Source organism: Melopsittacus undulatus, chromosome 3, assembly GCF_012275295.1.
Source record: "Melopsittacus undulatus isolate bMelUnd1 chromosome 3, bMelUnd1.mat.Z, whole genome shotgun sequence".
NCBI classification, from domain to species: domain Eukaryota; kingdom Metazoa; phylum Chordata; class Aves; order Psittaciformes; family Psittaculidae; genus Melopsittacus; species Melopsittacus undulatus.
In genome coordinates, this window is record NC_047529.1 from 94,895,837 (window position 1) to 94,910,837 (window position 15,001).

Below are 15,001 nucleotides of genomic sequence, written 5' to 3' on the forward strand. Positions count from 1 at the left end.
TGCAGGAGGGCTGCTTCCTGATCTGGTTTCAGCAGTGTTCATTCACCATCTCTAAACTGCCCTGAAAAGCTCCTTTTAAAGTGAGACAGTAATTCAGGAAGCAAGGTTAAGAAATTAACTGGGTGGGGAGAAAAAAATTAGAAGTAGGCTCTGTTTCAGCATGTTCCTTATAACAGTACAGAAACAATTTATCTAATATAGGTATGGACAGGAGACTATAAACAAGGGTTACTTTATTCCTGTGTACAATAAGCAGTGATTTCTAGCCTCAAGTGTTCTCATACTTTCTATTGATTAACAGCTGGATTGCATATAAGTCAACACAGAATGCAGCCTGAATTGCTTTACAGTGAGGTGGACTTAGATTTTCTTCTTAATGGTGCCTGTCAGTGTTTCCTATTCCATGTGTTCCAGTGCAACAGGGTCCTTCCTATGTAATCTGTGTTGCCAGGATGAGCAAATGGTGTTTTGGTTTTTGGCTTGGATTCTTTCTTGTTTGGACTACTGACCTCAAGATGGGCTCTCTAAATACCCCAAAATAACTTGGAGAAAGGAGGTAAAAATAATTGGAAGGAGTGGGTTTAGTCATGGATAATTGCCCATGAGGGCAGATCCCATTAGGAAATGGGAATGAGAGAAGTCAGCATTGTGTTTTCAGTTCAAACAGAGCAGGAGCCCTTTTGTCAGACAGTGAGGAGCAGCAGGAGAAACAGAGCAACTGATCTTTGCTAGTAAGCAAACAGTTTGACACTATAGTTGGGGTTGATGCTATTGCTGCTAGAAGTACAATATTTCTTGGAAATGAAGCTGCAGAAGGAACGGTGGGAGATTAGGGGTATTGCTCTGCTTAGCCAGGATTGGTTTTTGTAATCTTCTTGAGTTTGGATGGACTGCCTAGTGAGAAAAAACAAGATGCTGAATAACAGGTTCTGTACAGAAAGGCAATTTACTTCCCATAACGTTAAGTGCAATGGGGAATAGCCTTGGCTCCACATCCTGCCTTTGAGCACACACTATAAACTTCCAAAATTACGATGTATCAAGTTACACTTTCATTTTCTGTTTGAAAAACCTTGAGATTTCTAGGACAGCAGTTGTTTTACGTCCCATTGAGATGCATCCTGCTTTGAAGAGGCATGTGTCATTCTCCTTTTCATTCAGATTTTTCATTTACACTTTTTTGCCTTTACCTTTTTCATAGAAAAGTTGCTCAGTCAGGAATGTGTGTTTGGAAAGCAATCTGAGGGGAACACCCCAAAATATACAGTACTTAAGCAAAACAGAGTTTCTGCCCTGATCAACACATACTTTTATGAGCACACATCTCTGGACAATTGGGATGCAGTTGGGTGATTTTTCTGAGGTCAGTGAATCTTCTTATCCTCAAAGTTACCTTGACATACCTATCTGGCTTTGTTTGTTTCTAATACCTTAAGGCTTCTCTGGGCTTATCTTTGCTGAAGTATGTTGTATCTTTAAAGCCACTCTTCAGTCAGATCTTTCACACTGCACATCTTCACTGCTGTGTTACTCCTTTTATCCCAATTATAACCTGGCCAAACCTTATCCTATAGCTCAGGGTATAGCAACAGTTCTGTGGCAAAAGCAAATCTTGTGTGCTGTGCATTTTCAAAACTATTTCACAGCCTGGTTATTCAAACTAAAGCCAGGCTCAAGAGAGGTTATTCTGAGTGTGGGCAAATTCAAACCAAGTGTAAAACTTTTCCTCCAAGACATTTAGGAAATGGCATGTTGGTTTACATGCTGTATGGTCATAAGTAGAAGTGTCATTCTTCTGTCCTGGGTTGGGCTTACAGGATTTCCTTCAGAATGATTTTTGGTAGGTATAAATTTCTTCTTTTAGTGGAGGAATGAATCTCATCTGTGTAGCAGGAGGGTCAGCTGGTTTTCCCAGGGTGGTGGGCAGAGAGTACGCTCCCCCAGTCCCAGTCAGTGAGGCAGAGACAGGAAGGGACCTCATGAGAGCTGCTCCTGCTGAGCTCCCAGCTGCCCACTGTCTTCGTAAGATGTGTGGGGAGGTAGGAGTGGTATGCTGTAATTCCTACAAAGCATTTTATTTATTATACAGTCAAAATGTATGAGATCCTAACCGCATCAAGTGCTCTCAATAAATTTGGGACTTCAAATGGGTATTTTCTATGTAAATAGGAAACTGTATTAATTTTAACAGCTTAATTATTGTGTCTGTGTGTTGATATGGATGAGTGAACTGTCAGCTGCTTTGTGACACGCTGAAGTTCTGCTTTGGCTGTATCTCCTTACTGATCTCAACAAAGGTGAAATCAGAAAAAAACAGAGGCTAAAGGGAGAGGTCAGTGGTAGGAGTCTCCTGTCAAAAGACACCATTATTTTTTATACATGGCCTAATAAACAGACTATTAATTAGTGTATGTTTAACATAAACTAGATCCAATTTTGCCTCACTGCAAAGGTGCAGAACTTTTGTTTCGTTTCTCTCCATAGCTCTCTAAACCTCAGGTAAATCATCCTGAGACAGAGTTTAAGGCTCAGATAAAAAGATGTCCCACTTTCTTCTCTGCCTTGCACACAGACATACCCACTGGGAGAAGTGCATGGGTGGTCCCTTGTGTGCCAAAGGGACAGATGCAGTGGGTCGGCTGCCTTGAGCTGCTCTGCCCTGCCACATTGCTTTGGTGTGCCCAGAGCCACAGCCTCACTTTCCTGTGATAACCCATGGGCTGCCCAGGTGTGAGCTCTGGCTAGAAAAACATAAAGAGCTCATGTTAGCCTGTCTCCTGCTGCTACTGTAGTCTCTGCTGCCTCTTCACCAAGGGGTAAGCACTATTAGCTGGAGCCTCAGGTTAGACCCCTCTTTACAGACCACAGGCTTCTGTTTCTCATTGAGCCAAATGGATATGAATAAGAACTAAATGAAAATATTTACCACCACATTCCTGTACTTCATACCATAGTGACATCTGTTCTGCTTTGCTCCAGATAAGAGCCTGACATTGTTCTCATGATGAATTGGAGCCATCCACCTGTATTCCCAGAGTGTCTCAAGCCTGGATTTGGCTCTGGTTGGTGATGCATTTTTTCCAGTGGGGATGCTTTAAAAGTGCCTCATTACACAAGAAGGCAGTGCTAACAACATACAGAGAAGGGAAAAAATAAAGAGGGAAGAGAAAAGGAAGAGAATCAAGCACCACAGAAAAAAAATACTACTTTAGTCATAGTTCAGCCATGCATGGGAGACCTGGACAGAAGGAATTTCCAGTCTGCTCAGCTGCTTCCTTAAAATGCTAGAGCTAGACCATAGGCATGGCATGGAAGGAGATGTGAGCATCAGTGAGGACACAAAGTAAAAAGTATTAGAAGCATTTGGCTGCATTACATAGGAGGTCAGATCTGCTGCATGTGTTGCTAGCTCTAAAAGTTGAGAAGCGGTGAAGATAGGAAAGAGATTGCTTTTACACTCAGACAAAATTTGAAAGACTGCTGCTATGAGACACCATGGCCAAAAGCCTAAGACATTTTCTAAGAAGTATTTAGTGCCTACATCCTTTTGAGTTACACTAGGGATGTACTCAGTGCCCTTCACAAGTTGAAGGCTTGTTTCACAGGAGGGGCTGAGCCCATTACAGGATCTCTCCCTACAGGTAACATTTAATAGTCCACCATTCTGTCTCACTTCCTTTCAGGTATGCAGCTGCTCTCACCTTTTAGTTCCCTTTCTTTAGAATCACTGACAAGTTACCCTGAGCATTGCAGTTTGTTGGGGTCTTCTCAAACTGTGTCTCTCTTGTTGTTACCACTTCTTAGCTATGGCATTGGATCAGGTCTTGCTTTTCTGTTTATCAAGATCTGATTCTTGTCTTGATCAGGAAGATCTAGAGATAACTGAAATGCATTCAAGGTAAGCAAATGCTGACATTGACTTCCAGTGACTGGTACCACAGGTCTAAAATAAGTCCTACCTGCTTGTATTTGTAAGGCTGCATTTGTTCTGGCATGGACTTTTTTGCTGGGCTGCAGTTTGAGCAGTAAATACAAATGTGATTGATAGTTGTCACAGGATAGGCAGTCCAGATCTCAGGCCTTTTGGTAAAAAAGGGCCTTGTAGAGTTCCCTGTCTATCCATCTTGGCTGTGCTCTCCTTTTCCTGCATTGAGTTATCTCAGGTACATTCAAATAAAACCTCTGTAGACTAGGCTTTCCAGACAATCAGCAGGAGACCATTCTTATCCATTTTAGAGCTAGCATTTACAAGTTGTTTACTGGTTACTAACTACTGGTTTCTGGCACAGATTTTTGCACTCAGAATTCAATGGGATAAGATGTAATTGTTTACAAAGTCAGCATAGAAACAGACTTCCATGGATGGAACTAGATAATGCTTTGTTACTTGCAAAAAACTATGCAATCAATAGATATTTCTGGTTTGGGTTTCTTGTTTTTAGCTTTTATTGAAGCACCAAGTTGGTGTTGAAGCTATTGACATTCAAGTTTCAATAAATGTAGTGCTGCAGATTCCTCTAAATGTTTTTATCTTGGGTTTAAAATAAAATTTACATGATCATTCTGTATCCCTTCCCTGCTGACGAGTTTTGTTCTTGCAAGAGGTTTCATTCAAACTTAGTGGCTCAGGCTTTTTTTTTTTTTGTTGGGGGTGATGGTGGTTCTCCCATCTCTTCTATTCCTACTGTCTCCTAGGGGAAACCCTGCAGGAGTTGTCAGCTACACAGCTCTTTTTAAAGAAAACCCAACAAAACAACAACCAGCCATTGCTCTGGCTGTACTACACCAAGCAAGGGCATGGAAGCCTGTTTTTCTCTCTTGTGTCTGTTCTTTCTCCCAGCAATCCAGATGTACAACTTCCTTACTGCTGCCATGAGGCTACTGACATACTTTTTCTCCCTTGCTTTACCTTTAGGCCTTTAGTTGGCAACTCACATGACAGGTCTTTCAGTATAGTGTAGGGTTTATCAACCATGGTACATTTTTGGCTATTGCAGTGTTCCCATCCACTGGTGTTATAAAGCAGGGTGGGTACCATAAGTACTGGTATTGAAGCTGATACAGTGACTAACCCTTCTGCCAGCCAGTCATTCTTGCTTCTGTCTTGCCCATCACCAGTGCTACAGCAAGTGCTTAAGTGGGAAGTGTTTCAGAAGAATATTCTACTGAACAGAGGCAAGGCTAATGCATCTCTGGTGGAAATCACCAAGCTTTACTTACTGCAGTCATTTTGTCCCCTAGCAAGCCTACAGTGGTGTTATACAAAGGACTAAGTGGTGGTATATTGACACTCAACTCCAGCATAGTAAAAGAACTTGGGTGTCAAGGTACTTTTTGTGCTGTGATTGAAAAAAAAATACCAAAACGATACCTCCCCTGTAGATGGTCCATGCAGAGACTGGCTGATGCTTGTCCTTAGGCTGTAAGAGCCAGTACCAGGAAAGCATAGAAAGACCAGTTCCCACCTGCTGCTCTGGTCCTTCATTGGCATACCTTTACGTGCTGAGACCTGAACAAAGGGAAGTAGGCACAAACTCTGGAAACACTTTAAGGTACATATGCCCTCTGAGGATCAAATTCTGGAGTCAAGACACCAAAGAATGTGTGACGATCTGACTCATGGTGAGTAGGTACAGCACATGGCAGGTACAGCTACCATGGACTAACAGGGTTTTTTCTTTAGTTTCTTCTGTGTGTAAAAGGGGGAATGCATATTGTTTCTAGACATCACTGCAGATGGAGCAGAAAGGAGAGGCAGTAACTGTGGTGGTATGTAATGGCTCTTTCTGCATTTACAGGTTCACAGAGACGGAGGCTTATTCCAGCTTTATCACTTGATACCACTTCCCCAGCAAGGAAGCCTGCCAACAGCCCTGGGGTCCGCTGGGTTGATGGGCCCCTGCGAAGTGGGCAGAGGGGGCTGGGGGAGCCCTTTGAGATCAAAGTCTATGAAATAGATGATGTGGAGAGACTGCAGCGACGAAGAGGTGTGGGCAGCAAGGTGAGTGCAATCCATGTAACCTGTATTCCTCCTCCTGGAGGGTGTAAGAGGAGGAACTGAGATTATGCAGTCAGTGTATGTGTAGTATGATTAATTCAACAGGCAGCAAAACCTATTATCTCATTTAAAGCAGTTATGACTCAAGTTATGCCTTCTTTCATAGGAGCTAATGGACATTGGTACCTTGTGTTTTTACCCCTTGCAAAATATGGTGTTGGTGGCTCCCGTGCTCTAGCATATTGTCACGTCTGCCTTTCAAGGCTGCAGTGGTGCCTCAAGTGCTGTGGTGGTATTGTTTTCAGGATAGCTAATGTGTTCCTTCTAAGTTGTTCCTGCCAGCCTCAGGCCTCCCAGTTTACAAAAAGGTCAGGGAACTGTAAAGGTCTGCTCTTGGGAGGGATGATTGGGAAGGGTATCTGGAGTTAGTGGAATAGCACCAGTTTTAGACTACTGTGGATATAGACTTTATTATTAGTTTAAGGCACTTTTTCTTCCTAGCTCCTGTTGCTTCCTAGCCCTTAACCTGTAGGTTAGGCTGTTTGTGATGTTGTTCTCTGATATGATTTTTTTATGGAGAAAAACATCACTTGTTTGGATGTTGTTTCTATTTGACTTTGCCCACACAGCAGATATGTCTACAGAGCAGAAGGCAGAATAGTGTTGAGATCTTCACACAGGCTTGGAGGAGGATAGTTTGGAAAGGCTCCCACACCAGTGAAGGTAGCACAGCGCTGACTGTGGGCTCAATTGCTACACAGCTTGATGGCTGCCACCCCTCAGAGGCCAGGTTGTGTATCTCCAGACAGCACTGCAACCTGTGCTGTTACTGTGCCTCATATCTTTGCAGAAAATACATCTTCTTTATTAATAATTGTAAATTGCTAGAGCTTTTCATAGCTTATTGCCTTCATTTAAAGGTGCTTTAAATTTGAGATTGCTACCAATTCTCTTATTTTATGAGACTACTACATTTCTTATGCACCAGGCACAGAGATGTATTTAGGATTTGAATACAGCAAGCAAAGAATTTCCTACTCCCAAGACCTTAGATTTTCCTAGCCAAATTTCTGGTATCAAAACCAGAAATATTTTGCTACAGTTAATCTGTTTTCAAGATGCTGCCTGTTATTAATTATTACGGTTTATTATTAACTATCATTGCAAATCTCCAAAGCTCGCTGAAGGAAAACATCAAAACCAAACAAAAGCAATGAAAATAAAACAGATGATTAATGATGTCATGCAAAGATTCATATGCTTCCAGAGTAAATGGCTCATTGTTAGTATTACTGATAGGAAGATCGTTTAACTGAATGGATCTGTGTATTTCTTTTCCTCTTCACCTATTCCTTCCCTGCTCCTTTCTCCTGGTTGGCAGGAGCTGGTATGTTTCAATGCCAAGCTGAAAATCCTGGAGCATCGCCAACAGAGAATTGCTGAGGTCAAGGCCAAGTATGAGTGGTTAATGAGAGAACTGGAGGTGACCAAACAGTACCTGATGCTGGATCCTAATAAATGGCTCAGTGAATGTAAGGATGTTGTTTTATTGCTTGGAGTCATAGGTGTCCTTTGGCTTATTTAAGGTTCAGAGGAAGTGGGGGGAAGACAGAAAGGAGCAGAAATGTTTGCTAAGCATAATATGTGAGCAATGTGTTTAATGTTTATAAACTAAAATGGACCAATGTGTGACCTAAGGGCAAGTTTTAGATTGACTGTATTTCTAGAACTAGTCCCTGTAATTCTTACTAAATGTGGACAGTAGAACCGAACAATCCTTTTTGCCTGAGAGCTGAATGTTGAAATGGAACAGCATTGAGGTGGTGAATATTGCCACTGGTAGATTAACATTTACACATTTCTGTCCATGGCTCCTGAAAATAGGATTTTTTTTTTTTCTTGGCTTCAGATCACTCAGACATATAAGCGATGTTATAAATCTGCTCTTTTACCACAAAATAACACTGTGAAGCAAACTTACCTCTTGGCATCAGTGGGCTTACATGAGAAATGAATTTGGCCCTTATTTTATAGCTATAGATGTGTAACGTTCAGAGAGCTTAAAGGGCATTCACGTTCAAATGAAGAAGGGCCTCATCAGCTCAAAGGGGAAAAGATAAGGAGTACTGAAGTAACTGTACAATAGATTTTAGTATTAGCAGGCAGATGAGTTCATATTAAAGAATTACAGGAAAAACTATGATTTAAAATTTCTTTAGGATAATTGCAGGTGGTAGAAAGAAGTTGGCAGGTGTGTTCTCTTTAAAGCATACTAACTCTTCTTTTGACAGCTGCTCTAAGTTAACACTATACTGGTACATCCTGCAAAATAACTACATTATATGTTTCAGGATGCTACTAAGGAAGAGAGGTAAAAAGGACATATTTAAAGAGAGCAGAGAATTTGCCATGCATTCCTATCCACTTACTGTGTAATGCCTTTGCTTCTGATTTCAGTGTGATAAGTGTAGAAAGCCTTATTGATGTCATAGATCTCAGGGACCAGACAAGATGGGAAGTGCTGATTCAGACAATGTATCTTGCATTCAGCTTCCATGGAAGCCACGGCCAGCTCCCATCTGGCAATATGTGGGCACCTACATTGGTGTGACTGATATATATGCCTTTCCTTGCTACTCAAATGGTCTAATGAGAATCACAGGGAATAGAGAGAGCTGTGAGGACCAAGGAGGTGTGAATTTGGGTTTTGAATTCTGAATTCAGCAAAAGACCTCTCCTCCTATGACCTACTTAAACCTCTTTCTGGTCAGCAGAATATGAGAGTCTGTACATGCTCAGCAATTAACATTTGCTTAAGGGTGCAGGAGTGTGGCAAAAGGCATCTGCAGTTCAGGAGAGGATGGCAGAGCATATCACTCAAGAAAGCATCCAGTGCAATCTTAAAGGTATTTTTCACTATCAGCAAGCCACTGTGCCATTTTAATAGCAACTAAACAGAAAAGGCAACTTTTGATAACAATGGCAAGCTGGAGATAATGTTGTGCACAGTATTGATGGGTTTGAAGACTTGAATAAGCTCTGTCTCTCCCATCAACCAGCATTGGTGTTCGTCTTCTTTTCCTATCCCTATGTTTTTATTTCCAACAGTTGATCTGGAGCAGGTATTTGAGCTGGATTCTTTGGAATACCTGGAGGCCCTGGAATGTGTGACTGAGCGTTTGGAAAATCGTGTCAACTTCTGCAAGGCCCATCTCATGATGATCACCTGTTTTGACATCACCTCTAGACGCCGATAAAGTATGAACCTCAAGAGAACTTCAGTGTGCATCTCTACCATCCTCCTTTTCCCATCTGAATAGCATCCCAAAGACAACAGAATGAGGATGAAGGTTGGAGTCAAGTCTAAACTGTGTGTATGAGAGATTTGCTATACTATACAGAAGAGTAATATTAAAACCAAGGATGAGCATGGAAAAATGGCGATAAAAAGGTTGATTCTCTTAGCCTAAAAGAGCACTTTGAGGAACCTTTAAGGACATGTCTGTAAATAAGAACTGCTGGCAGAAGACGCTTCTTTCCCTGCACTAGCTGAGGGAGGAGGAAAGGTGGTTGTAGGACTTCACTGAGAGGTTCATTAAAAGAAAACCTATCCAGAAAAACTGTTCAAGTGCCTTGCAAATCTTTATTATCCAAACATTTATGTTCATACTTTATTGTGTACAGATGGTGCTAGTCAAGAAAAGAAAAAGAAAAAAAAAACAAACACACTTTTGAAACGTATTTACAGCTTGTTTTTCTCTTGGTGTTTTCTCCTATTTCAGACTTGCTGTTTCTAAGTAACTTGTGTTTGTAGAGATATTTCCTAATCAGTACAACATATGAGTAAATGTTAACTGTCTTTACTTGTTACCAGAGTAAGGCCACTCAAAGAGAAATGCAACTTTCCTAGATGACACAAAAAATATTTCTAGCAGTGAGTAAAGTTTGCTTATATGTTCTTCTGTTATCTTACATGCTGGAGGACACAGTAATTTTCCCAACCTGTAGATTCTGCAGTGTATGAGAGAGGAGAGATGACATTACTGTGAAGTAAATATCTTTTCCATTTGATCCAACTCCCATCAATTGTTTGCTTGTTTGGTTTCACGTATTTTTAGCTTCATCCTGGCTGGAGTTCTGAATGAGGAGGCACTTTTACCATAACCTGTTTTCTGGTGCTAAAACTTGCTGGAAAATTACACTTTAGGCTGAGGGATCCCATGCTTATCAGTCAGAAAATGAGTGATTTGTCCTATCTTTCTTTCTTGAGACCATGACAAAATTTAGCTTTGCTTCTTTTTGAAATACACTGCTGCAAACATGTTTTGGCAGCTTTTGATCCCTAGCCAGTCTGTCCATAGTCACAGACGTACCTGAGAAGTGCAGGCTCTGCTCAGCTCAGCACATCTGGAACTAAGTGGGAGTCATGAGTGAGGGGATATAGCACTTCAGGCATGTTGGCTATGGCATGTTCTTTACCAGCCCTCCAGTACTGAAGCTATGGCAAAATTCACATTGACGTCAAAAGGACAAGGGTCTGCATCACAATGCATATCCAAATATTCTACTTGTTTGCCTCTTTAATTATGAAACAGTATGTGGGAAGGAACTTCCTTTGTATTTCTTAAAGAAATGTGTGAAATCTGTATTTTAATTATGTATAAACATAAGAAATTATTTTGTTGAATTAGGTTTCTTCTTCCATATTGAAATAAGCTTTTTCACAAAAATTCCTCTCTCACATACAGTTGTGCTACCTTTTTGTTGCTTATGAGAAAACAAGAGCATCATTTAACATATACTCAACATGCACCAGTTTACTGCTCTATTTGAATGCAACTCTTCTTTTATGTGACCATCATATTAATGCCATCTTTCTTACACTATCCTAAGCACCAGGTCCCAGTGGGAAAACCATCCAAGAATATCCTTAGACTTTCTAGTGTCTAGCTGAAACACAACCCCCACCCTTTTTAAAAAAAAATAAAATAAAATAAAAAATAATATTTATATAATTTTATTTTTCTTTTAATGCTCTACAACTTGTAATAACAAATCTTTCTCATTCTATTAGCTTTTCCACTGGATTTTGAAGATCTTTCTTACCTTCTATAGGATTATTTGAAAGGAAAAAATATCCTGTATGACAATTGCTTTCTAGTGCATTCCACAGCATTTTTCTATCATGAAGCTTATATTCCAAGCAAGAATTAAAGATATAGGTATGATCTCTCCCTCTGCTCTCTCAAGGCAAAATAACTTCTGAAGAAAAACAGCAAATACCACAATTTATCTGGCTTTGTTTCTCGTTGTAATGATTTCACAGTACTTGTTATATGCTGATTCTGTTGAGGCCATCTCTTCTCCACAGAGCACTATGAATTCAGTACTGCTCTGCAGAGCCATGGAAATTACCCCTACAGGTTTGTGCTGGAGGACTACTTAGTGCCTTTAGGATATGGAGTGTGTCTCTGTGGGCTTAGTCCTGCAGAGCCCCAGGTTCATGCTGTCAGGTCACATACACACAGAAGAGAGACTTCCAAAGCCAAGTCCCATCTCACTCACCTGTATCCCCAGGTAGACCTGTACCACTTTCACCTGTAACACTGACACTGTGCAAAGCCTATCTCCAAGGACATTTCTCAGCATTCAAGGAAGAATACCCCCACCTACCCCTAAGTTGTGCACATGGAATTAAATGGTTACCTTCTTTATGCTTCACCATTTCTGAAAATGTTTGCTGGAAGGTGGTCATTGAGTAATTCGGGCACATTGTCTTTCCTCTGATGAAAACGAGCAGCCCAAAATAGACATGGTGGGCTCCCTGGGGACCTGCAGTGAGATGGTGAATGGCAAGGAGTACAGTAAAAGTAAACATACACTTGATAGAAGGTAAAATCCTAGCAAATGGTGCATGCACAGAATGCACTGTTAACAAGAGATGCCCTCTCACATAGTCTGGGATTTATACAGAAGTGGTGATATCTCTGTAAATCAACTGGACATATTTCAGAGCCATTATAAAATAGCTATTATGTGTAATATTCCTCAGCATCATTAACTCAATCATTCATTGTCTCTAGATTTGGTACCTCTGTAGATCAGAAAGCATAGCAAATATTGCCTCTAACTAGCCATTATTTTGAACAGTAAGAGCATATGTTTGTCCTGTTCATTGTGATGGACCAAAATTGATTCCTGAAAACAAGCGAATTATGCCAGGGCTGAAGTCAGCATACTGAAAATTATGAAGTAACTAAGCAGAATCACAGTCCTTACAAATATTTTATTTCTGAGGTCTTTTAATTAGAGTAGCCATTAACACTCCCATCATATACTAGTATTCTTATCCTAAAATCCATGCTCGTCTTCTCTTTTTTGACTTTTTGTTGATGCACTTCAGGATTTGCCACTATGTTTTTAGAAATTGTGGTGGCTTAATGCATAAAAGGGAATGAAAATATGTGGACATTTGACATTTATGAAATATTTTCTTGTTGAAAACAGATTTTAACTTCAGAATTTATATTATACTTGAAATATCCAAAAGAGATAACTAAAAGCATCAGGACCTTATTATGAAATTGATCTTAGTCTACAGTAGCCAGCATTTACAGAAGACCCACACACTTCTGCAAGTCATCCATGAAGCCTCATTCTTTAAGCAACTGCCAGTTTTGTAAAAGGTCATCAAGTTGCCCAAAATACACAAGAGCAATGTGAATGTAATGCTTAATCGTTTGCATATTCAGAAATCAATCTATCTTGTTTCCCTTGGACAGCTTTAGTAGCAAACAGCAATGTTAACATAATTAGGTTTGAAGGTTAATTCTTTGCTTGCTCATGTAGCAGGAGATCACAGTTCTTTATTGTCAGGCTGTGTAATGATTACCACCACTGCTCTGTATGCTCTGCATCTCCACTGCTGTGCTTGTGGGCAGCTGCGGTCAGTTTAGGCATCATTTGGAGAACTGCTTGTCTTGGCATACATGAACCTTATTTATACAAGGGACAGAAGTTGTTTCATAGCTCCAAATTCAAGGGAAACCTTAGGTTGGATAGTTTGGCTGTGATCTGGGTTCAGACATCCTACTACTAATCTGTGTGAGCTCCTGCAGCAGGCAGAAGGCCACTGCTCACACCCCTGCTGACTCTGGGTGCTGGGTCACGTCATATCCTAGAGAGTGCAAGAGAACCCTAATTCCTGGTGTATCTGTCGCAACAACATGCATATTTTCTCCTACTAATCATGCCTGTATTTGTTTCAGAGCAATTAGTTGTCAACTCCTTCAGATCTAAGCAATCCAAACTACTATTTTATAGAAAGGCAAGGAAGCAAAACCATATTCAGGCTCTTTCTTAAGTATTGGACCTGTTCTCATCTCACCTGTGCTGGTATAACTGAGGCACAATTGCATTTTCAGGAGAGTTACAACAGAGTAAACCCAGTGAGGAAAATGGAAAAATTCTTCCCCCCTGCCAATTCACTATTTATTTACTGTGCTGCTAGTTATGCTGTTGAAGATTATGCACCTCTTAACTATTTGAGTTATGTATGTAACACCCCTAGGCTCTCTCACTTTTCATTAAGGGCTATGCACAGGGCTATCACTGAACATCTTCTGGCCTTGATCCTGTCTTGGAAGACTCCCACTGCCATATAACCTAACTTCTGAAACTTGCAGCTGTATAACTGGTAAAAAGCAGTGGCGTGATCCTCTGACATGAAGCAAGCTAAGTGAGATCTGCAGATAATGTACTGAAAAGGATGAAAGAAAGATACACACTGGTATTTTTGTTCTTTCATCTCTGAACATGGCAGTTAGTTATAGAGGCAGAAAGCTGGGACTGGTGCTGCAAGTAAGGCTCATCAAGTCTCAAGCTTGCTCACAGGATAGACTCAGCTCATCTTGAAGTATTTTTTGTTACTTTTTTTTGTTTATCTTGGTAATATGGTTTGTCTTAAAATAGTGACTTCTACTTGTGGCATGGAATTCAAGTTTTATGACAGCTGAAGTATGTAGACTTGTTTTACAAACATCATCTTTAACAAATGTTTATGATTTTGTTGTGTCTTTTTTCTGAGAACAATCAATCATAAAAATAGTGTATGTGCATGCAGACAAATGTGTATGTACAGAGCCTGAGGGAAATGGTCCCCTCACACATTATTGGGAGATGGCATAGCTGTTCACAAATGGCAACATCATTCTCCCTTCCTCCTCCAGGGAGAACCTATAGAACCTTTCCCTTTGCACTCACAAAGGTGACCTACACCACAGTACAGGGAAAACATACGCTTGAAACTCTTTCAAAGGCTTCTTCTACATGTCCTTTTATCCCCCATGTTCTTCAGCCTACAGAGCCAACTGGCTGCAGTTCCCATGTAGAGGCTGTCATTGAAACATTAAAGCCTGTAAAAATAGATCAAATGAATTGCTCTATATTTCATGGTGTCAGGAATTTAAGGCAAGATATTTTACAACCCCAGCTGTTAAATAAAACAATTTCTACATTTTATTAAATACATGTATTTTTAAATACAACAATTTATACCATTTATACAAGGCATACAGCATAGTTACATCAGTTGAAATCCTGTACTCTTAGCTGTCTATGAGATACAGCTTTCTGTCTAGTCCTAACAGCTTTAAAATTGTAAAAAATCTGCATTGCAGAAGCAAATATGATTCTCATAAACCAGAGGTTGAGTGACCCTCTGAAGCCAGTTCATATGAGAGGAATGGTTGTGCAGCATCAGGAGTGCGCCAGCTCATTTCAGAGATCAAAGCATTCAGATCACAAAATACTGATAGATGACCATACAGAGAGGTACCATTTCTTAAATCCACTGATGGGTGGCATACCTTGCTTAATCCTGGTGTCCTCATGGTCTTTGTTTTGTTCCACTATAGGCTTTTGTATCAGGCACAGCCAGCAGTTTTCAGAGACACAAGGTTGGCTGTTGCAAGCTATCGCAAGATTTGAAACGGGTTTCCAAAT

General features: G+C 40.5%; 1 protein-coding gene across 1 annotated transcript in view; it reads left to right on the forward strand.

Annotated features, from left to right (window-relative positions):
- KIF26B (kinesin family member 26B) overlaps nt 1-10,956 on the forward strand; it is a 286,800-nt gene extending 275,844 nt beyond the window's left edge. Inside the window, exons 13-15 of the mRNA XM_034061110.1 lie at nt 5,799-6,001; nt 7,380-7,530; nt 9,107-10,956. Of these exons, the coding sequence (XP_033917001.1) occupies nt 5,799-6,001; nt 7,380-7,530; nt 9,107-9,255 (503 nt within the window). The 3' untranslated portion in view covers nt 9,256-10,956. The remainder of the gene's footprint in view (nt 1-5,798; nt 6,002-7,379; nt 7,531-9,106) is intronic.
- The last annotated feature ends 4,045 nt before the right edge of the window (nt 10,957-15,001 follow it).